Source organism: Mustela putorius, unplaced genomic scaffold, assembly GCF_011764305.1.
Source record: "Mustela putorius furo isolate JIRA1106 unplaced genomic scaffold, ASM1176430v1.1 tig00001012_pilon_pilon_pilon, whole genome shotgun sequence".
In the NCBI taxonomy this organism is placed as follows: domain Eukaryota; kingdom Metazoa; phylum Chordata; class Mammalia; order Carnivora; family Mustelidae; genus Mustela; species Mustela putorius.
The window spans coordinates 1,590,098-1,612,515 of record NW_025421531.1 but is presented as its reverse complement, the minus strand read 5'-3'; the positions used below and the strand labels follow the sequence as shown (position 1 = coordinate 1,612,515).

Here is a 22,418-nt window from a genome sequence, read left to right as displayed (position 1 = left end):
AGGCAGGCATCTGGCCTCATTCAGGCCTGCACCTACAGAGGAGCCAGTTATTGGAGGGACTCTGAAGCCTTGCCTCGGGCACGGGGATACCCCGGAATAAAAGACATCTGGGATCAGTTATTCCTGGAGACGCCTTCGTCAGTATCAGGCAGCACCTTGGAATGAGGACTGTCACCTATTTGCAGCCGCTGCCTCAGAGTGATTCACAGAGCTGGGGCATCCCTGCACCCAGGAGGATCTGCAGGTGGTTGGCGCCAGACCCTAGCTCTTCCGGCCTGGAGGAGTACCGCTGCTGGAAACTTCCTGAAGGGGTCCGTACTGACCTTGCCCAGGGTGTCAGGGAAGTCAGGGATTTGGAAGCCATCCTGGGTCTGCAAGGGCCAGGTCACTAGAGTGGACTCTAATAGAAATAAACATCTGCCTAATTCCAAGTCACAACCAACCAACTGATGACTATTCCTCTTGAAGGCAGATTTGGGGCAATTTGACCGCCTTGCCAGGGGCCAGGTGGGGCAGGCTTGACTGAGGATCCTTCAGCAAGAGACACCAGGGATTTCTAGTACCCAGAGGCCTGGCTACTGGGGTTTTGGATCCAGAAAGGGCATATTGGTCTGGCACAGCTTTCTGGAACAAGCAGCGATCTGGTCCAGCTCTGGTTCCTAAACCAGGCCAGGACCGGTTCAGGAGAGGCTGGGTTCCTATGGTGTTCTCTGTGGGAAACCAGGCATCTGCCGACGTCTAAGGCTGCAGCTTCACAAAGGGACCCTATCACTCCGAACAAGATATCTCTGGAATTCTGAAGCCTTGCTTGGGGGAACCAGGTGCCCTGGAATGAGAAACATCTGGGATTTCTTGTTCCTGGAGAGGCCTGGATTCCCCATCAGGTAGCGCGTCCAAACGGAGAGTGACTGTTTGCCATCTTTGTAGCCATAGTATCAGGTTGTATTGAGGTGGGAGGGGCCATGGGGCTGGACCCTAGACCTCAGGCCTGAAGGGCTCGGATGCTCAAGCCCTGGAGAGAAGACTGTGCAGTGCAGTTCCATGTAGCTGGAGACTGCAGGAGGACCTCCGTCGAGAGATGCCAGCTCCCTGGAAAGGGGGTTTAGGGAACAAAGCGTGGAATTGCATCCCTAACCTACAGGCACCTGGTCCCCTGAAGGCAACCTAATGGGAATACGACTGCCTTGCCTTGGCTGGGTGGGTAGCCTGGCGTGTGGAGCATCCAATGAGAGGCCAGGGAGACCTGGACCATGGGCAGAGGGAGGCCAGGTCAGGGAGTAGACTTTTGTGGTAATAATAAAGTATTAATACTAATAAGAAATAATGGTAAAGTATATACAGTAAGTAAATAGTATAAAATAATATATGAACCCATTTTCATATTTCATCAGAATGAATCACTGATAGTTACACTGATTTCATATATATCAGGAGACAAAAAAAATCTGTGGCTAAAATATAATACGCCAACTGCACTTGTTATGGAGTGCCTTATAATTCCTAGATTTAAACCTATGACAGAGAAAAGAGCAGTCGTCAAATGGATAAAATTCAGTCATCTTTCAGAGATGAATCCCAGGCTTATAGAGTCTACTTTAAGTGACTATTTTGTAAAAGGTATTTTAGCGTTCTTGGAAAAGTTATATCTAATTGCATAAGCTAGAAATCTTACTAGGTAAAAACTCAAGATGTTCCCCTGAAAATTGAAAATCTGCCTTTAATCTTCCACAGCATCTTGCTCATCAATGTTATGCTTGTTTTACACTATTAACCAGAGCCCGAAGTCATCAGCCTCTTTGTTCTAGGATGTTAAAAATGTCATAACTATGATATAGCGGAGGAATGGGTGATATAATCTCTAGCTGTCGTGGTCAGGGGTGCTGGAGTACCTCTTTGCAGTGATACGTGGTTCAGACTCGCATGGATAATTGTTGTAATCAATCCACCATGCATCATTCTTTAAAGAACGCAAGAATGGTGTATATAATTCTTATTCAGAAGGAAATAGTATGCATAGTGGCCTGTTAAATATTAAATATATTGAGCAGACTCTGAAACTTAGGATGATAACTAAAAGCTAGGTGTTATTATTCCCAAAGCATGAGCTCTGCAGGTAACGAGAACGGTGTTGAGCGTGGTCTGTCGATGGCACACTGCATGCGTTGTGCATTCTCTCTCCCCACCGCAATGAGTGATGATCACAACATCAATGACGAGACCTGCTTCAGGCTGATAACATATGATGGGCGCTATCTTGGGGCACAGAATGTTACCATTGATCTATAATTGCTGAAGGATGCATATTGAGGTGCAAAATCTCTAATGCTGATCAGAAGTTTAAGGCACAGTCATTCAGAAACAGTGTTTCGTTTTAAACGTTTGCCAAAGCCATAAATCTGCCTTTACGCCTTTTGATTTAGAATGGGGCCAGGCTCGCAGAAGCATTGAGGACCTCTGTCCTGGCAGACCAGATTGCCTTCTGGGACAGATGATGGATTAGTCCATAGCGAGGCGCGATCATTCATTCAAAACTCATTGAGCGTTTTCTTTTCTTTTATTTTTTGAGCGTTTTCTATATCTAAGAATATGTGCTAAATGCTATAGATCTTAGTGTGAAAGGACAAAAAAAATTCACTTTGATGGTTTTATAGATAAAATGAACAAATAAGCATTTGTGGTAAAATATAATACGTACTTTTATATGACAGGGGATTATAAGAGAAGTGTCGAGTGGCACCTAAGGCAGACATAAGTAGTTAAGTAGAGTGTTCGGCATCATGGGATACTCAAACTCAATTCTTCAGAATGAATGAGAATTAACTCCCGGGGACTAGGAGTGAGGTGTGGGATATCACAAGCAAGGGGAATGCTATGTGCCGCCCAAAGATATGTGAGACGGTGGAGCGGTAAGAACATCACTGTAGGTGGTACCTATAGAATCCACACCTTACTGAATCTTCTACCATATTCGAAGGCTATATCCCGGAGATAAGAGGAACTGTTCTAAATTTTGATATCGTCAGACTTGTATTTTATAATGATCACTCTCAGAAATGTAGAGAATGACTTGAAAAAGAGACGTCAGTAGCAGTAGGACAAGAAGAGAGATGGTGAGTGTCTGAATAAGGTTGGAGCAATGGGGATGGCCCTTTAGATCCATTTCCGTGGGGGAAATGACAGGATTTGGTGACTAATAAGAATGTGGGAAATGAAAACAAGATGATGATAACTCCTAGAAATCCGGCCTGGGTGATTGGGAGATAATCCCATTCACGGAGAAGAGAAGTTTGGCAGGGATAGGGGTGTAGGCGATCGGTGAGGGCGGACGGAGGAGAGTTTCTATTTGGAATTGTGGAATGATGGCTGTTGAGATAGTTGGAGAAGACATCCTACAATAATTGGAATCAGAAGAGTAATGTGGCCTAGAGTTACAGACTGCTAATGTGTATCTTACATGAAGATGTCACCGGAAAAATTCCTGATACTCATTAGAATGGTCACCTGCTTCTAGATCATTGTCTTTCTTAAACACAAATCAGGCAAAGACAACCCTTCAGTCTTTTCCAAAGTGTCTTTGATTCCTTCACCTTTGCTGGAATTTGATGAAACCACTTTCCACGCGACCCTTATTAAAGGGTTTTTTGTTTTTGTTTTTGTTTTGCTTTTTTTTTTTTTAACTCGATTCTCAGAGCCAGGAGAGAAGGTTTGCTTTCTTGCTAACCCCCTACTCCTGAAAGACCATTGATTCACCATTCATTTACTGCTTACACTACTCTTCTTTTCCTCACAAGCCATTACTTCCCAACCTCCAAGACACGACCAGCATTCTCAATAACTTCTGCTCTTTCCCAGCCAACTTCTTCACATTTGGTTCAATTCAGCAAAGCGTGCTGAACACCTGTCACGGGGCAGGTATTTGCCAGACACTGAGGATGCACATCCTTGAAGGACGTAAGGCCCTGGGCTGTGATGCAGGCTCATGGCCAATAGCACAGGCTCTAAACTCAGATGGTATCTAATGGAATCCAGCTCTACCACCTTCTAGCCTTTTAGTCTGTGTCAGGTTTCCTACTTTCCCTGTGCCTCAGTTTCTTTATGAAGAAAAAGAGCATAATGATAACGCCTCATGGATGATTTTTCAAAGATCAAACAAAATCAAATAATGTACATAAAATGCTTAACACAATACCCGATGTGAAATAAGCTCTTGGTGAATCTCAGCTCTTACTATTGATGATAAGGAAGGATCCTTGTCCTTAAAGCAGTTGTTGGAGATCAGCAAGTAACAAATAAGAAACTATAAAGCTGAAAATGCTATGAAAACACGAAAGGATGGAGCCAGTAAGGAAATTGGGGAGTATACTTCACTGAGGATGAGGCATTTAACATAAGTATGAAAGGATGACTTCATCATTTGGGACCCCTGGGTGGCTCAGTGGGTTAAAGCCTCTGCCTTCGGTTCAGGTCATGATCTCAGCATCCTGGGATCGAGCACCACATCCGGCTTTCTGCTCGGTGGGGAGGCTGCTTCCTCCTCCCTCTCTGCCTGCCTCTCTGCCTGCTTGTGATCTGTCAAATAAATAAATAAAATCTTAAAAAAGAAAAAAAAAAAAGGATGACTTCATCAGATGGACAAGTAGGAAAAAACCTTTGAGAGAGAGAGAGAGAATTGGTGTGTCCAAGCACTGGGAGGTTGGAGTCTATGGCGGGTTTGAGAAGAAGACAATGATCTGATACGACTGGCATAGAGAGTGCTGATAGAATTGTGAGGAGATGTGAAACCAGAAGGATTACCAAAGTTTTTAGTTGTCAAAAATGAAGACTTTTCACTTTGTCCAGATCCAGTTGGGAGCAATTTCAGAATTTTATGGGCCATGCTTTTCGCATTTCTTGAGCTCCTTGTTTTCAGTGACCTGCTCCACTATCCCCCTACAGCCATACCCTGATGCAGTCTCAAGTTGGACCCTCTCATCCTTCCAAACCCTTTCCCACCGAGGTTCCCACATTCTGAACTTCCAGTGTCCTTGTTTCTGTTGAATGTTCACCTCATCTTTCGCAGAGTATCAACCACCTGGCTTCTCCACACTCATACCGTCCAAAGCGCCTTCTCTATCTTGCTGTTTCCTTAGGAGCCTGGGCTTTGTGGAGAGCTATTTTACTGATGGGCCTGTATTGTTTTCTGAGCCTTCTTGTTCTTGACCTGCAGTTATCTCCTTGCAGATTTGCAGTTCTGGGGAGCCCCTCGTTGTCTACTCTTTTCTCCTAATTGAGCTACCTCAAATATTTACTACCAAAAGAGTAGGCTATATATTTACTGTTGCTCATTAGCTGTGTCTATGTCCATTGTAGCCCTTTTAAAAAAAATCATATTTAGTATAGTGGCTCCTCCAAATCTGTCCAGTATGCCATCTCTATTTGTTTTCTTGGAATTGGAATCTTTTCCAAATTCCCTTTCAGGAATATGTTTGCTTCCAAAGACTTTTCAGAAATATTTTTTTAGCCTATCTACCCTGGGGAATTGAAGAAGGAATAGGAAAGAACAAATAGATTATAGGTAATACCTATTATAGATTATACCTATATCTATACCTATAATACCTATATACCTATATATCTATAATACCTATACCTATACCTATGCCTATAATACCTATATACCTATAATACCTATTGTCTATAATACATTATAGATTATAGGTCATACCTACCATTCATTGAGCATTTACTATAATCCAACCTTGGTGTTAGCAATGGCAGAGCAGAGCTTTGTCCTAAGTGGTCTGTCTACAAAATCCATGTTCTTTCTACTCTTCCATGATGAATGGCAAAGGAAAAGGGGAGAAAGGAAAATAATAATAGCAGGTACAGTTTTTATAATTTCCTAACTCAGCATGACACAAAAAGTATTTGCCGGGCTCATTTGCAAAAGTATTTGTCTGCCTTGCATGCTTTAATTAGCATTCTCTATAAAACTATTTAATTTCCATCTACCCAGATCCTACATAGTTTTCTCTGCTCTACCATTCTGTACTATGGTGGCTTGGAAATTATGTGTGTCCTGATGTCTTTCCAGATTTCTATAAGGAAGTGGAGACAACTTCTCTCCTGGGACCCCAACACTTACCTGGCGTAGTATCAAATTCCCAACTCACCGAGGGTGAGGATGAAGAGTCTGGGACTTCTGTTCCTCTTTCATTTTTGCTACATCTTTAACTTTCTGTTTGTCTCTCACCTGAGGTGGGCCCAAAACTAAACAGTTCTGCTCATTTGAATATTCGACTCCAATCCTTCCTGTCTCGGGTCTGTGTATCAATCAGGTTTTGGTCAGAAAAAAAAAAAAAAGAACTCAGTCTATGTATATCATTTATAAAAAGCTTAAATGGTAATTAAGAGCTTATACACAGAAAGGCTCCATAATTTGTGGGTTCTGCTGAAAAATAAAAAATGTGGGGTCTGTTGTTCAAAAATTATTAAGAATTTTAAGATGGTGACAGAAATACAAATCAAGCAGGAGTCTGGGGTGCCTGGGTGGCTCAGTGGGTTAAAGCCTCTGCCTTTGGCTCAGGTTATGATCTCAGGGTCCTGGGATTGAGCCCTGCATTGCATCAGGCTCTCTGCTCAGCAGGGAGCCTGCTTCCTCCTCTCTCTCTCTCTGCCTGCCTCTCTGCCTACTTGTGATGTCTGTCAAGTAAATAAAAAAACTTAAAAAAAAAAAAATCAAGCAGGAGTCTGTTGGGCTTGAATTCTGACCTCTCCCAAAACACAAATTCCTCTATTGAAGTTCTAAACCCTATGTCAAAGTACCTCAGACTGTGACCTTATTTGAAAATATGACCCTTCAATTGCACTACTGGGTATTTATCCCAAAGGTACAGATGTGGTGAAAAGAAGGGCCATCTGTACCCCAATGTTTATAGCAGCAATGGCCATGGCCACCAAACTGTGGAAAGAACCAAGATGCCCTTCAACGGACGAATGGGTAAGAAAGATGTGGTCCATATACACTATGGAGTATTATGCCTCCATCAGAAAGGATAAATACCCAACTTTTGTAGCAACATGGACGGGACTGGAAGAGATTATGCTGAGTGAATTAAGTCAAGCAGAGAGTCAATTATCATATGGTTTCACTTATTTGTGGAGCATAACATGGAGGACATGGGAGATGGAGAGGAGAAGGGAGTTGAGGGAAATTGGAAGGGGAGGTGAACCATGAGAGACTATGGACTCTAGAAAACAACCTGAGTGAGGGTCTTGAAGGGGCCGGGGATGGGAGGTTGGGGGAACCAGGTGGTGGGTATTAGGGAGGGCACGTATTGCATGGAGCACTGGGTGTGGTGCAAAAACAATGAATACTGTTACGCTGAAATGAAATAAAAATAAAAATTTTTAGGGGCACATGGGTGGCTCAGTGGGTTAAGCCTCTGCCTTCGGCTCAGGTAATGATCCCAGGGTCCTGGGATCGAGCCCCGCATTGGGCTCTCTGCTCAGTGGGGAGCCTGCTTCCCTTCCTCTCTCTCTGCCTGCCTCTCTGCCTACTTGTGATCTCTTTCTGTCAAATAAATAAAATCTTAAAAAAAATAAAATAAAAATAAAAAAATAAAAATTTTAAAAAAATAAAAAAAAACAAAGTTGTTGCAGATATTAGTTAATATTTGGCTGTGAGAAAATTTCTGAACTTCTTTCAACAGTTAATGCAAATTGAGTAGTTCAGAGTGAAATTATCTTGGACTATCAGGAATTAATGATCTGACACCTTAGGTCCCTATTTTTATGTAGGGATGCCTTTGTGGATATTAGCATAGTATTCATTATAATGAGTTACCAAGCTAATGACGTCTGTGGATTTTTCTTTTCCTGTCCTATACTTTCTTCTTTTGGTGCAGAGTTCTTCTTGTCCTGTGTGGTTTGTTTCCCCCTCCCACACACACTTTCTATTTTTTTATGTTTCATACTATTAACTATTAATGAATTCCAACAGATTGGTTTGGTTCCTGGGTGGATTTTTGTGAAAGAACTGTACAATTATGAATTTTCTGTTTATTAGACAATCAACCACAGAAGTACTACTCACTGTGACTCTATTCAATTTCTGTTACCACATACAGTTACAGTAACATGGTGCTGTACTTACTAACACTAGGCATAAGGTGAATGTTTCCAGATAGAATGGGCCTCACAGTTCAGGTATGGTTTTGAAGGTTGAATAATTGTATATTCAGTAGATGTAAGCATGTGATTGACAGCAAGTATCCAAATGAAAAATGAAAATCATAGTTAGTTATCCATATGTTTTATGTATGAAGCCAGCATCTGGAAACACAAACACATCTGGATAACTGACTGTACTTCACCACATTTCATCTGGTTACTTTTGCATCATGCAGACATTGACCCAATAATTTTTGTCTATATCAGCAGTAGTGATAAGATGCAATAAAAATAGTATCATTAAATAATATCAAGATAATACAAATAAATCACCCCAAAGTAACCAGCTGAGTTGAAACTGTATCTAAACTACTCAAGCCCATTCTTATTTGTACATCAGGATCACTTTAAAGCTAACGTAGTTGAGCTGCAACATATAAGTGGAACTTCAGAATTTAAAATAATGGTTTAAAATGTATTTCTTAAGCACTAGGAAGTAATCTGGGTGTATATCAGATGTCTATATGAATTTTATTTGAGTTACAAGATAAAATTTAGAAAAGCTTTAACAAGTTCTAAACCACTGATTTGGCTTGATATATTACTACTTTCCAGCAAATATAGATGACTAAACTACCAAAGGACATAGTCCAACATCACATAGGCAAAGGCACTCTGGACAACCGGATTGACAATATGTATGTAGTGGGGAATTGTACATAGGAGTATGTAGTGATAGGAATTGCACAAAGACAGCTATTGACGAGTATGGGACACAGGCAAGAATACATATGAAATCATCATGCTTTGAGCCTACATATGGCAGGTACTGAGTAAGTGCCAGTTACCCGCTGCTCAGAGAGCATTATGGGAACCCACAATGACCACACATTCTTGGGTGGGCATAGTTCATTCTGCTTAAAGTTAGGATTGATCATTGCATTTCAGGTAATTTTGTGCCTTATAATTACTGAAGGCTAACCCCTTACCATATGAGTTGCTATATATGTTAAAAAAATAATTATAAGAAAAAATATTTTAAAGAACTTATTATTTTTATCTCACATTCTTGGAAAATAGAGATATCTATTGTCATTTGTTTTGCATGGCAGAAATAGAGATACTAAATTACTGCTGAAAAGCCATTTCAGAGAGAGTAAGAATGAGAATGTAGGTCTTCTACTGGTCAGTTCAGTGTTCCTTCTCTTGACATTACTAATGCCAAATACAACAGATATGATTGATCTCATTCCTAGACTGGGTGAGAAGTGGCCAGGCCTCACACGGCAAGCCATTTACCTGGCAACAAATACTACTGTTCCACAGCTTCCTATTCTTATCGACGTAAAATTTAATTTTTAAGTTTTTTTCTTCCTAAAAAAAAGCAACCAAATTTAATACGCTGGCATCCCTTTCAACTTAGGTATTTATAGAATCTAGTTGTAAATGGTCAGCAATGTTAGAATATTCAGCCACTTTTTTTGTCAGGAAATGTGGCACATAATCAAACTATTAATAACTTCTGAGTCATTTGAAAATGCTTCAATATCATTTTAATACATAATTTATTATCCTGAGTTATAGGCATAGAAATAAAGATATGTAAAAATAGATACTCTCCATTTTGCATATTTTAAAACATATGCAAATTTGACTATTGTCTATCAAATATTATTTTGACAGATTCAGTAGGGTAGTTTGTCTCCATGTGACTACTTTTGTAAATCTTAGACTTCTTTACTTACTAAATAATTTTCACTTACTATTTTGAGGGAAATAAATACATATATTTTAATGTAACATTACCTTAAAATGAAGTAGCTTCTAATAGTGCCACTGATTATATTAAGTTTAAATCAGAAACTGATTTCCTAATTGAAAATAGTATTTTACAACACTACAGAAAATTTAAATTAAAAAAAAAAAGCCTCTGCAGAAGGAGCACTTAAGGAATTAATTGCACATTGTATTTGTACAATAAATGTTGAAAGAACAAGTATTGTTTTTTCTTCTTCTAATAACATTTAGTATGTTTCGCCTACTATCATAAGCACTTTAGAACACATTGTAATTGTGAGGTAATTACAAGTATTGGTCCCATTTTTCAGGTGCAGAAACCGAGATACGGAAAGGTTAAGAATAGTTCAAGGTCACACGGCTAATAAGTGGCTGTGCCAAGATCCCAACTCAGCTTGTTTGACTCTGGAGTCTGAGCTCTTACCCACTTCTTTACATGATGCCGAACTGACTGTTTAAAAATAATTTGAAAACATTGACCAGTCCCTTTTAAGCTTCCAACAAAAGTACAGTTAACAGTAACGTTGTTCTAAAAATGACTTGTTTGAACAGACTAAAGAGCCACAAGCTGTTGTATGCAACAGTTCTTTGTAAGTAACAGCTGCTGTGCATTGTGCAACTTCCCACAAGTGTGCCAGGAAGTTAATATCAATTACAATTAAGGAGGAAAATTATTTTGGGTAACATAACATTTGACAAGTGCTCTGGTAAATAAAGCACTGGCAAAGAGCTAAAATATGAATGCTGCACTAAAACTTTTCCTTTTATCTGTGCTGACTCTCTTAAAAGGTGTGAACTGTGAAATGGAATTTGATGAATGTCGGTCCCAGCCCTGCCGAAACGGTGCAACTTGTCGGGATGCTCTGGGGACCTATTTCTGTGACTGTCCCCCTGGATTCGTAGGTGAACACTGTGAACTCAATACTGATGAATGTGCCAGTCAGCCGTGCCTCCATGGCGGGCTGTGCGTAGATGGGCACAGCAGGTATGTTTTCTCCTGTTTGGGTGATTGGCTTAGAGAGAACTCATGGACCAACAGCTATTACACCACTCTGGGGAGTTTGGAGAGCTCATGTCCTTAGCCAAAAATGTTCATATTGCTTTACCCTTTAAGGAACAAGTAGTGACATTCAGGTTTTACTTTAAAAATGCATCCTTTGGAGGACATTTGTCCCAAGAGTGAGGATTTTCCAAGTCACTCTTATAATCGTTTAGAACTTTTATGATACAGAAAAATGCCAGTTTTTAAATTCCATGAACTAAACCTGTTGTAGATAGGGAAGGAGCAAAAACAAAGCTAGAGATCATTCTGTAAGTAAATATTAGGTTGTATTTATGTAATAACAAGCATATAAATCAAGTGGTGAAATAGAAATTCTTCAGGAATTTTATATAAAAACACTGTTGGAAAAGGCAGTGGTATTAAATTGATTATATCTTGAATTTTCAGGTTTTCGGGGAGTTGGGTGAATACTGTTGAAAGAGTAGAATGGCGAGAAGTAGCCATGTGATTCTGCTCCAAAGCAGATTCTATCATTGGCTTTTCAGTAAAATAAACAAACAAATAACACCTTAATATGATACATAAAATAAATTTAGGTAATGGTAGTTGAATTGGTATAAAATATTTTAGAGAACTTTCTGATACCTAATTTTTTTTAATAGGCTCCACATCCAGCATGGAGCCCAGCATGGGGTTAGAACTCACGACCCTGAGATCATGACCTGAGCTGAGATCAAGAGTCGGAGGCTTAACCAACTGAGCCACCCAGGCGCCCCTGATACCTATTTTAACACAAATATTGAGTTATCAAATGCATAACAATTTGAACAGCATTAGTACCTAATGTCTTATTGGGTCCTTCAACAGCTCACGGGAAGGCAAGGTGAGCATTAATAGTCTCCCATTACATCAAGGTGTCTAAAGTTCAGGGAAGTTAGGTGACTCCCACAAGTTCACACAGTTAATTGTCTGCAAAGGAAGGACTAGAATCCAATTCTCCTTTATTTAAAAAGATAGAATTTATCCCAAATCTGAGTTTCAAAGAGAATCAGACTCAAAAGGGGAAAGGGCACATATATTTCAACTATCAGCAAAATGATACAGTTTTAAATAGAACAATGTGGGGTGCCTGGGTGGCATACTTGGTTAAATGACCCAACTCTTGGTTTAGGCTCAGGTCATGATCTCAGGGTCATGGGGACTGAGCCCGAGTGGGGTCTGCTTAAGATTCTCTCTCTTCTTCTGCCTTTCCTCCTTCCCCCTCCCAAATAAATAAATAAATAAATCTTAAAAAAAAAATAGAACAATGTAGATGTATATTTCTTTTGTAAACTGTAAAGCCTAACTTCTAATCACATTCCACATCTTGCCGCTGAGTTTCAGTTTTACCCAAATCATCCTCCAGGATGATTTTCAGTTCTACCCAAATCATCCTCCACATTCCTGAAGGCAGGTTACTGACCACAGGCAGACACACCAGAATGCAAGTTTCCATACATGCAGTCCAGAGGAAGAGCAGGAGCTCCTTCCATCCATGCTTTGCTGTCTCCACAAAGCATCAGACAGAAAACACACAAAGCTTTTGCTTCCTATGGAAATGCAAGCAGAACAAGGCTGACTCCTGCTACCTTTCATTTCTTCAACTCCTGTGCCATGAATAATTTTTTCATTTTACGCTTATTTCTCTTACTACCTAAATTTTGAGACGATAACCCCAAGGTCAACAAGTACAACTTGATTTTCATTTCCCACAACAAGAAAGTACCACATTTGCTATGAGGTTAATGGGAAAGTCAGAAACTACACACACACACACACACACACACACACACACACACAGAAAATAGGTTCTGGCAGACCAAAGGAGTGTGCAGTAGAGTCTCTAATTCTAGGAATTGAGATCCACTAGTCAGCCTAAGTACATGGCTCTTGTCTCTAACGTTTTGTATAGAGTAGATTTTTGGTAAATGTTTTTAATTAGTAAGAGGATTTATCGCTAGTAATATATACAAAATTTATAGTAACTTATTACATCTGCTAATATTTCAATTTCCTTTGTGAAATCTTAGTCTCTGTATTTGATGGTAAATATACGGACAAACCATAATGGACAGGACTCCAACTCTTTATGTATTCATAGGCGTTCTTTCCTCCAGATCTTCGTTTTATCTAAGTTGAGTGTGCAAGCCCATCTTTTTACAGTACTAAGTCCGTGAGGAGATCCCATCTAAATTAAAAGACTCCTCTTGATAAAGTCAACAAGTTTCTCCATCAGATTTGTGTTCTGAATCTGTCAGATAATCTCACTCAACCAATGAATGGTTAGAAATAGCAAGACTCAAATAGTTTTGTAATGTAAAAATAAGAGAACATAAGTCACAGTTCATATAATGAGGGCTTTTCCTGTTTTTTAAATAATTTATTGTTTCATTTTTCATAAGGGACCTTATTAATGGGCTATATATATAAAAGAATGACACAGTGGTATAAATCATTCTCTCTTGCCTTCATAAATATTAACAACTTTATTTAGTCCTACTTAGTAGTAATTCAGTATTTTTCTGATGCTTCAGATACTGTGTTTATTCTTTTTATGCACATTTAATTATCACAATAACCCTTGACATAGGTATTATTATCTTCAATTTATGGGTGAGAAAACTGAAGTAAATCATCATGGTTTCCCAATCATTTTGCAGGAAGCCATACTATAAATTTAAAAAGATAATAAGATATTAGTATAGAAATACATAACGTTTTCAGGCTTACAGAGATGATTCCCTAGAGTTCTTGCTGTAAGTATTAAAACCATGCCTTGGGTCTCAGATGGTCAGGGGAAGAGACAGAATAAAGATATTTGATCTCGATATGACCAAGAGTTGATGTGAAAATTTCATTTTACTCTCCAGCTATAGCTGTAACTGCATGGGTAGTGGATTCACAGGGACACACTGTGAGACCCTGATGCCTCTGTGTTGGTCAAAACCCTGTCATAATAATGCTACATGTGAGGACAGTGCTGGCAATTACACTTGTCACTGCTGGCCTGGTAAGTGGCAAATATCTTCCTTTTTTGGGGGGGGGGGCTTAGAATAGAAACAAATCACTTATAGCAAACACGAAACTAAAAATTCTTATTGTTAAAAGTATAAAACCAACTCTTTCTTCTACTTACCATTGTTTAATTTAATTGTATTCTTCATTGTTCACACATACCTATTGCTACACTATGCATTGTCTAAAGTAGGTTACCAAGCTGCCCAATCATCAGAACTTTCTAGAAAAAATGGAGAGGAAAAAATGAATAGAAGAGTCAATTTCAGCATGGTCTTCATGGAGAAAAATTCACTTGAAGATGCTTCCTTTTCTTCCAAGATGTTTTCCGTAATACCTAGAATATATGGAAACTCATGAAACAGTATTAAAATCCTAGGAGATTATATTATAATTCATGGATTCAGTCAACATAATTATGATGGTCCCCATAGAGGATATAGAATATCCTAGAAATGGGTATATTCTCCTAGGCATTTATAATATAAGTGAGATTACAAGTTTAATATACATAAAGCACAACTAAAAATTGCACATAAGGGGTAATTAAGCTGAGTGTAGAGGTGATACCAGAATCAGTAGAAAACATTATATAACACTCAAGTCAACAAGTCATCTTTAAATATTGATGTTAATGTTGGAAAAAAAAAACCTGCTTGACATATTTTTAAACTAATTCTCACTTTGATTTCATTGATAAAAATAAAAGAGTATATCTCCTCTTTCTTGATCCTCTAGTAAAAAATGATAAACTTATGATGATATCAAAGTTTAAAGCTTACCAAGCATCTATCCATTTCTCCCTTTCATTTTACTGTCTAAAGAAAAAATAATCCTGTGGTTGGGGAGGAAACATGGAGATTGAGGTCAATCCAGTTGTTAGTAGCTTCCCATTGAAAGGCATCTCATTGTCTAAGGGACATTTAGCATGCTTTGGCTGCATATATTTTGTAGGTGAAAAACAAATGTGAGGGGCGCCTGGGTGGCTCAATGGGTTAAAGCCTTTGCCTTCGGCTCAAGTCATGATCCCAGGTTCTTGGGATCGAGCTCCACATGGGGCTCTCTGCTCAGCGGGGAGCCTGCTTCCCCCTCTCTCTCTGCTTGCCTCTCTGCCTACTTGTGATCTCTGTCAAATAAATAAATCTTTTAAAAAAACGTGAAAGTGTAAAAGGAAGCTCTGAATTCTGTGGCTCAGGAGTCTTTAGAAGTCATGTGTCTACCCACTTCCAGATAATGAATAGGGCCTGTTTCTTGCCCTTTGGTCAATGGTTTAATTTAAATACTGAAAATAATCCAAAATGTGTTTTTCACTTTCTTGTGATCAATCAACACCCAGCATTCAATTAACACTCTGTACAAGATTCTATCTGGATATGGGTAGAGTAGACAATTTGGGAATAGAACAAATCTATCCCCTATTAACTGAGTGAACTAAGGTGGTTATCTCTCAATTCTTAAGTTCCTCATCTGCAAATGAGGGGTGAAAAAATGACTTGTATTATTACAAAGAATAAAATTATAAAAATAGGGCCTGGAACTAAAAAAAAGCAGCTGTTATTATGTACTGGGTTCTACAACAGGAGGTAGGAATTACATATGAGAATGGTTTCTGTTCTTTAGAGGGTTTGTAATGAAGTCAGGCAATTAAGAAGGCCTATCTTAAAAAAAAAAGAGAGAGAGAGAGAGAAATCAATATGGGATCTGTTCATTCATGGATTCAATCATTTAAGCCATAGGGATTGCAGTACCATTTATATGTATCAGGGGTCTGGGAATCAAAAAGACATGGTCCCATCTTCCAAAGAATTTAAAATCTAGTAGACAGAGTTAAAAAAAATGTGCATAGTACAATTTTTGGTACAGTAAAATGTCATGATAAATTCCATAATAGGGAATAAGGGGAGAAGAAGTACAGAGATGGTCTGATCCAGTAGGCACCATTTTAGAAAATTTGAAAGATCACGAAGCATATCCCAGAAATGTACTCACTAACTGTGTGACTTTGGAGAAGTTACTTTACTGCTCTGAGCCTTGGTTTCCTCATCTATAAAGCAAAGATGATAATGATATTCACTTTGTAGAATTACTTTAGAAAGAGATCCAGTAATATATATAAAGTTCCTACATCAGCCTAGACCATAGAAGCACCCAATAAATGTTAACTAGGTACCAAAATTAAGAGACCCTGTGGCTGGCACGTAGTAGCTCATAATTGATTTAAGGAAAGAAGAGAGGAAGGGAAAGGAAGATGGAGAAAGGGCTATAGGCACACATGGAAAAGAGCATATCCAGTTGTAGAACTTTGAGTGATTGTTCCAAAATGCTGGACAACATAGCACTGGTGGTAGAGGGTTGAGCTTGGGGAACAAGACAAGACTCAAGCCAGATCACAATGCTGCTTGTCTGCCAGGAACACTATGGGACAGAGAGGTAGCATCATAATCCGGCCTGCAGATTTAGTAATAGCTTTCTGGAAGAGAGTGAGAGTGAGTGGAAGATGATTGAGAAAAATAAAACAAAAGGCACCGATCCTAGTAAACAAGAACAACAAAAAGTTTCTTCAGTAGTTTAAACAAGAGATAAGGCTATTTTCCAGAACGATGACTACAGGGTTAAGGATGGGGATGAGGGAATGGACAGCCATGAGACTCTTGAGGAGGCAGCTATGATGTGGGAATTAAGGAAGGGGCATAGCCCAAGGGCAGTTCTGCTTGAATTTCTTTCTTGGGTTACTGGATGATGGTGATTTTGCCTAGATATAAAATTTCAGAATGTCTTTGTATCCTATTCTTACTGTGATATATAAAGAGAAGATTTAATGCTTCAGACTACCCTGTATCTAAGAAAGAGAGACCATTCCTTTGGATTACAAGGCCACCACAACTGAAGGCAATGGTAAGAATCCACCACTGGGGTCCTCACTTCAAAAGTAATTAATTACAAGAAGTATCAGTCATCTTAAATGCTTATCTTAAATTTTTTCTTGTTACCCAGGTAAGATTGGATTTTTTTAAAAAAAGAAAAACATAAGAACCCTGGGGACTTGACTCAATATCATATTGTTCCTTTATACAAAGTTTTGTAGAAAAACTTATTAAAACTATTGAATATAGCCTTCACTGAAGGAGTCTATTTATATACATGGTTAAAGGGAGCAGCAAACAAAATTCCCACAGGGCCCCAGTGGTGGGGACAGGACTGGGAAGACCATAAATCAGAACCTTCCTAATGTTCACTATAGGAATAGGATCATGCATGAGTCAGAAAGTAAGAAAGGATTTATGAAGGTTTTAAATTACTTCATAACCTGGCCTGGGTATGAGACTTGAGACTTAAACTAAGAAGAAAATTGAAAATAGCTGGAGCTTTCTTCAATAAGTTCAGTGTAGCACAAGGAATACCACTTTATAAAAACTTATGAAAAAAGTGGGTTTAAGGGATGCCTGAGTGGCTCAGTGGGTTAAAGCCTCTACCTTCGGCTCAGGTCATGATCTCGGGTCCTGGGATCAGGCTCTCTGCTCAGGCTCTCTGCTCAGCAGGGAGCCTGCTTCCCTTCCTCTCTCGCTGCCTGCCTCTCTGCCTACTTGTGATCTCTGTCTGTCAAATAAATAAATAAAATCTTAAAAAGAGAGAGAGAGAACTTTGGAGCCAAGAACGAAGAACCATTAACTAGGGTTCTTGGTAGGGGGAGGGTCACCACAAAGGATTGTGGGATTTGGTCTGAATGTGCTTTTAATTTCCTTTTTCATCTGGAAGTTTCTTCTTCAGATAGTTGAGAAAGACCTCAAGGGTCATATGTGACAAAGGTATTATACTGTTGAGCAACAGAGTTTGTGTTGTGGTTATGATTTGACAAATGACCCCATTCAGGCTTTTATTTAAATTACAAAATGAGTCATCATATCATGTCCTCATTATTTACTTATCAATAGTCAATTCTCCAATTTACTTGCTAAACTAGAATTGTAATCTAAACTGTTGATTATTACTCTTTGACTCTCATTCAGTCAGTCATTGAAAGTCTACTATTTATGCATTGCTTGGTATTAAAATGGTGAATAAATAAAAAATAGTCCTTGCTTTTTTGGAGCTTAAGGTCTATGGACCTTACATAAAACATATGTATATGTTTTATGTATAAAAACATACACATAAAACTATACATAAAAACAATAATAACTATATTGTCTATACATAAAAACAATAACAAAAATAATAAATTATTGTATGAGCGATGAAAGAAATAACTGGGTGATATGAGAGAAAACAAAGGGATTTTACTTTTTCATGAGAAAAAGCCACTCTAAGATAGTCATACAAGATTAAGTCTCAAAACTGAGACTTAGTCAACCACAGTCTTGGACGAGCATTTTCTAGGCGAGGAAACCCTGTCATAAAGGCCCCAGGGAACAAACATTCTAGGGAAAGAATGTAGAGATGGGAATGGGGCCAGATAATAAAGGGCATTTCAGGTTAAGGATTTTGCATCTTATTTTGTATAAAAGCAGAAGCCACTGAATGATTTTAAAGTAAAGAAATACCGTGATCAGATTTATAGGTTTTATAATTTTGGATTGTAAATTTCATTTAAAAAACATATTTCTCAGCAGAGTTAAGTGACAGTGCAAAGATCTTTAGTTAACTGTGAAGTCACTTGTATTATAAGTCAAATTATGTTCTTTAAGAACTTCATATTTCAGCTTATGTATGTATCATGCTATGTAAATCATCTTATAAATCAATCAGAAAGACAGTCTAATGGGAAAAACAGGAAACTGATATGAACTGAGTTTTAAAAATCCAAAAGCATGTTAAATTCAATAGTAACTGGGGAAAATGTAAACCCAAACATTAATGAAATTCAATTTTTTAAAAATCCAACTAACAGGTAAAACATTGTACTAGCAATACAATAGTATTATTGTATGTATACAATAGTATTATTGTATATATATGTATATATAGTAATATTGTATATTGTATATGTAATAGCAATTTTTGGCAAGTTTGGAACTATATGCATCTTCATCCAGTGCTATAGATAGTACAACTACTCCAGAGGTGTTTATCAGTGTCTATTAAAATAAAAAATGTACATAATCTATAACTCAGAAATTCCATCCTACGTAAAGACCCCAATGTTATACCCAGACATTTACAGAAGCATGCATATATAATTAAACTATGGTTAAACTATGGTATTTCCATGTTACAGAATACTTGGAATAGTTTAAAATTATGAGTTAGATCTATATTACTAACATAGATAGACTGTGCAAGGGAGTGAAAAAAGTAAGTTACAGAAGGATGTGTACAGTGCAATTCCAGTTACGTTAATATGCACACAATAAGACTCTATTTATGAGTATATATAGTTTTTTTAAAAACAAGGTGCACGTGTATGTAAAGCCAAATAAATAGTTCTGGCATGGACTGTCTTTTATATTTAATGTTTATAGTTTTTATAAAGTACTAAATGTTTTGTTTTTATTCTTATCCTTAATAAAATGATCCAGCTAAATCCATTTAAATACAAAATAATTTTTTATTCTGTCTAACAGTGTGAAGAAGTAATCATTTGCCTTTGCTTTGAGTTCTAAGAAAAGAATTTAGGGCTGGCTATGTAGTTTCTACTAACTTTTTGGCTATTTTCTTTTTCTTTTTTGGCTATTTTTTAAAAAAACATTATTTTCTTGCTAAAAATTCAATTGGAGTATCTGAGGAAATGGAGTCTTTAAAATAATCAGGAAATCGAAGTTATCCTGAAGTCCCATTTTATCTTATTAATCAAATATTTTTAAAAAATATTGGTCAGGGGTCAGCTGGGTGGCTCAGTGGGTTAAGCCTCTGCCTTCGGGTGGGGTCATGATCTCAGGGTTCTGGGATCAAGCCCCGCATCAGGCTCTCTGCTCAGCAGGGAGACTGTTTCCTCCCTCTCTCTCTGCCTGCCTCTCTGCCTACTTGTGGTCGCTCTCTCTGTATAAATAAATAAATAAAATCTTAAAAAAATATATTGGTCAGTATGGTACACGTGATTCCTTTGCTACTGCTGTTGACAAGGAAAGCTTCTCTTACCAGATTCTCCTTGTTAGCTCCTTGAGGGCAACACGTGGTCTTGTTAATGGGACCAGCACAGTGGTCAGGCTCCTTTCAGGCATAAACTCTGAGGGAGGAGTTTCGACTCAGCTGCTTCTCTGAACTTTTATCCTACAGGATACACGGGTGCCCAATGTGAGACCCATATCAACGAATGCAACAGGAACCCTTGCGGGTCTGGTGGGACATGTGTAGAGCTGTCCCCAGAGAAACAACATGGACGCCTTGCTCAGCTGCCTTCTTCATTCAGCCACCCTGAAGCCTCAGGTTATGTTTGTATCTGTCCGCCTGGACTCACAGGTGAGGGCAAAGAGGAGAGAGGACTTGACTCCTAGTACTTTATGGCAGATCATGCATTCAATCAAATGGTGTATTAGCAGTAAGATCTGTGCAGTACAAACTCTGTTGCTGTGGTGCAAAGGGTCCCCCTTGTGGGCATGAAAAATACCATGTTTCATATATCCTAATTCTTCAAATCATGAAGAAAATGCTAAAAATAAGGATAAAGGAGGGAAATGTTTTTATCCATTATGTTGGGAACTGGAACCCAACTCCAATTCTTTATTTTATAAACAGAAAATGTTGGAATTTTTATTTTATAGTGATATTAAACTTTTACGTTATTCAAATTTGCTCTAAAAAAAGTTAGTGCACTTATTTATATTTACACTGAGAAAAATCATCTAGTCTCAAGTAATCTTCCTCACTGCTTTATAGCTAAAGGTGTTCTGTATGTCAAAGTCAAGTGACTCTTATCTTTTTATACAGCATTCTTACTCTGAAACCCAGAGGAAGTTTGCGTGTATATTTTCCAATAAGCAGTTGTATTTGTGTCTGCTTCCATGTTCTGAAATATTTCAGAAGTTTGGAGACAGTCCCCATATTTGGTAATGAGTAGCAACTGACCCACAACTGCGTAGATACCACTGAGAAAACTAATTACAATCTACCTTTCCATCTTATTTCTTTCTCAATAGATTAATTGATATCTGAGGAAAATATTTCAATTGTTGTTAAAGTTTTCTGAGAAAAGTAAATGAGGAACAAGAAAAAAGAAGAGGGTGGGTGTCTGTCTCCATTTACTATTCCTTTTTGTGTTTCACTTGAGAAATTTAATCTTTTGATTCATGGCAGTGTTTGCTATAGGAGAGAGTTTCTTATTCACCATCCTCTCTATCAGAACACATAGGAGAAAAATCTCCTGAAGGTCAGGATAAGTAGTATTTTTCCTGAACAATTTCTAGCTTGCTTTCTTTTTCCCTTAATAAAATGGCATGCAGATTAATCTTAATAAATGATAAAAAGCATGAAATAAATTCATGGAATATATCATATTTCCCAATTATGTAGGTGGCTAGAAATCTTATTGGTTAATGTGGGTTCTACAGCATTAGCTTTTTTCTGGAACATATGTATGTATTTACCTTGCCTGGGATTATTTAAATTTCCCGTTTCGGTTTCTTATGCTTGCTCTTTTTTCCTTATTTTTTTCTAAGTTATTTGATATTGGTATAATGTATGTATTTTTGTCAGCTACTCTAAATTCTTCTTGAAACAAGGTAGGGGAGTTATAAATGTTTTTAAATGTTAGATTTAGGGTTATAAAGAGAAAATTATATCGAACCCACAGGCCACTGCAGATATTGCCTCATTGGACAAAAGAACATTTTTGACCAATGCACCTGCATGTCCAAACAGGAGAGGCAGTCAGATGTTCTGGGAAAGTGTGTTGGCATCAATATCTGAGGAGCTGCTAAGAATGATTATATAAGTTAAGAAGTCTTGGCTGTCCTGCATCGCTATGGCTTAATGAAATCACCCACTTTTCACGGATGTCAAATCCAAAATGGCTTCTCATGATCAGTTGTCCTCTGAATGGTGATACAGGGTCACAGGCTCTTCTCTCACTCTTTTTCTTTTTCCATCTTCAAAAGTGGTTTCCAAGTTTATCATACTCTTCTGCAGCAGACCACTGGCGGGGGAAGGAAAATGGAGCATGGCCTCTGGAAGGTTTTTATAGGCCAGTACCAAAAGTAGTGGCTATCTCTCTCTTCATATTCCATTGGTCAGATTTAGTCATATGACCACAAAGACTGAGAAATCTAGTTTTGTTGTGTCGCTAAAATAGAAAGAGTTTTTATGAACAATGATCCCCTATGAATGATCCCCTATGTCTTCTCATTCTCTTGACACTGTCTTTCATAAAGCAAAGGTTTTAAATTTTAATGAGGTTCAGTTTGTCAATATTTCTTTTCACGGACCATGCCTTCGGTGTTGTATCTAAAGAGTCATCAGCTTACCCAAGGTTATCTAGGTT

The 22,418-nt window shown here is 38.2% G+C and overlaps 1 protein-coding gene across 2 annotated transcripts in view; it reads left to right on the top strand.

The window, feature by feature from the left end:
• Positions 1 to 22,418, top strand: part of CRB1 (crumbs cell polarity complex component 1) — a 145,303-nt gene that overhangs the window by 10,138 nt on the left and 112,747 nt on the right. The window contains exons 2-4 of one of the 2 annotated variants that reach the window (XM_004756203.3): positions 10,738 to 10,933; positions 13,861 to 14,000; positions 20,219 to 20,401. In XM_004756203.3, coding sequence (XP_004756260.1) covers positions 10,738 to 10,933; positions 13,861 to 14,000; positions 20,219 to 20,401 — 519 coding nt within the window. The remainder of the gene's footprint in view (positions 1 to 10,737; positions 10,934 to 13,860; positions 14,001 to 20,218; positions 20,402 to 22,418) is intronic. The other variant, XM_004756204.3, reaches the window with a different exon arrangement.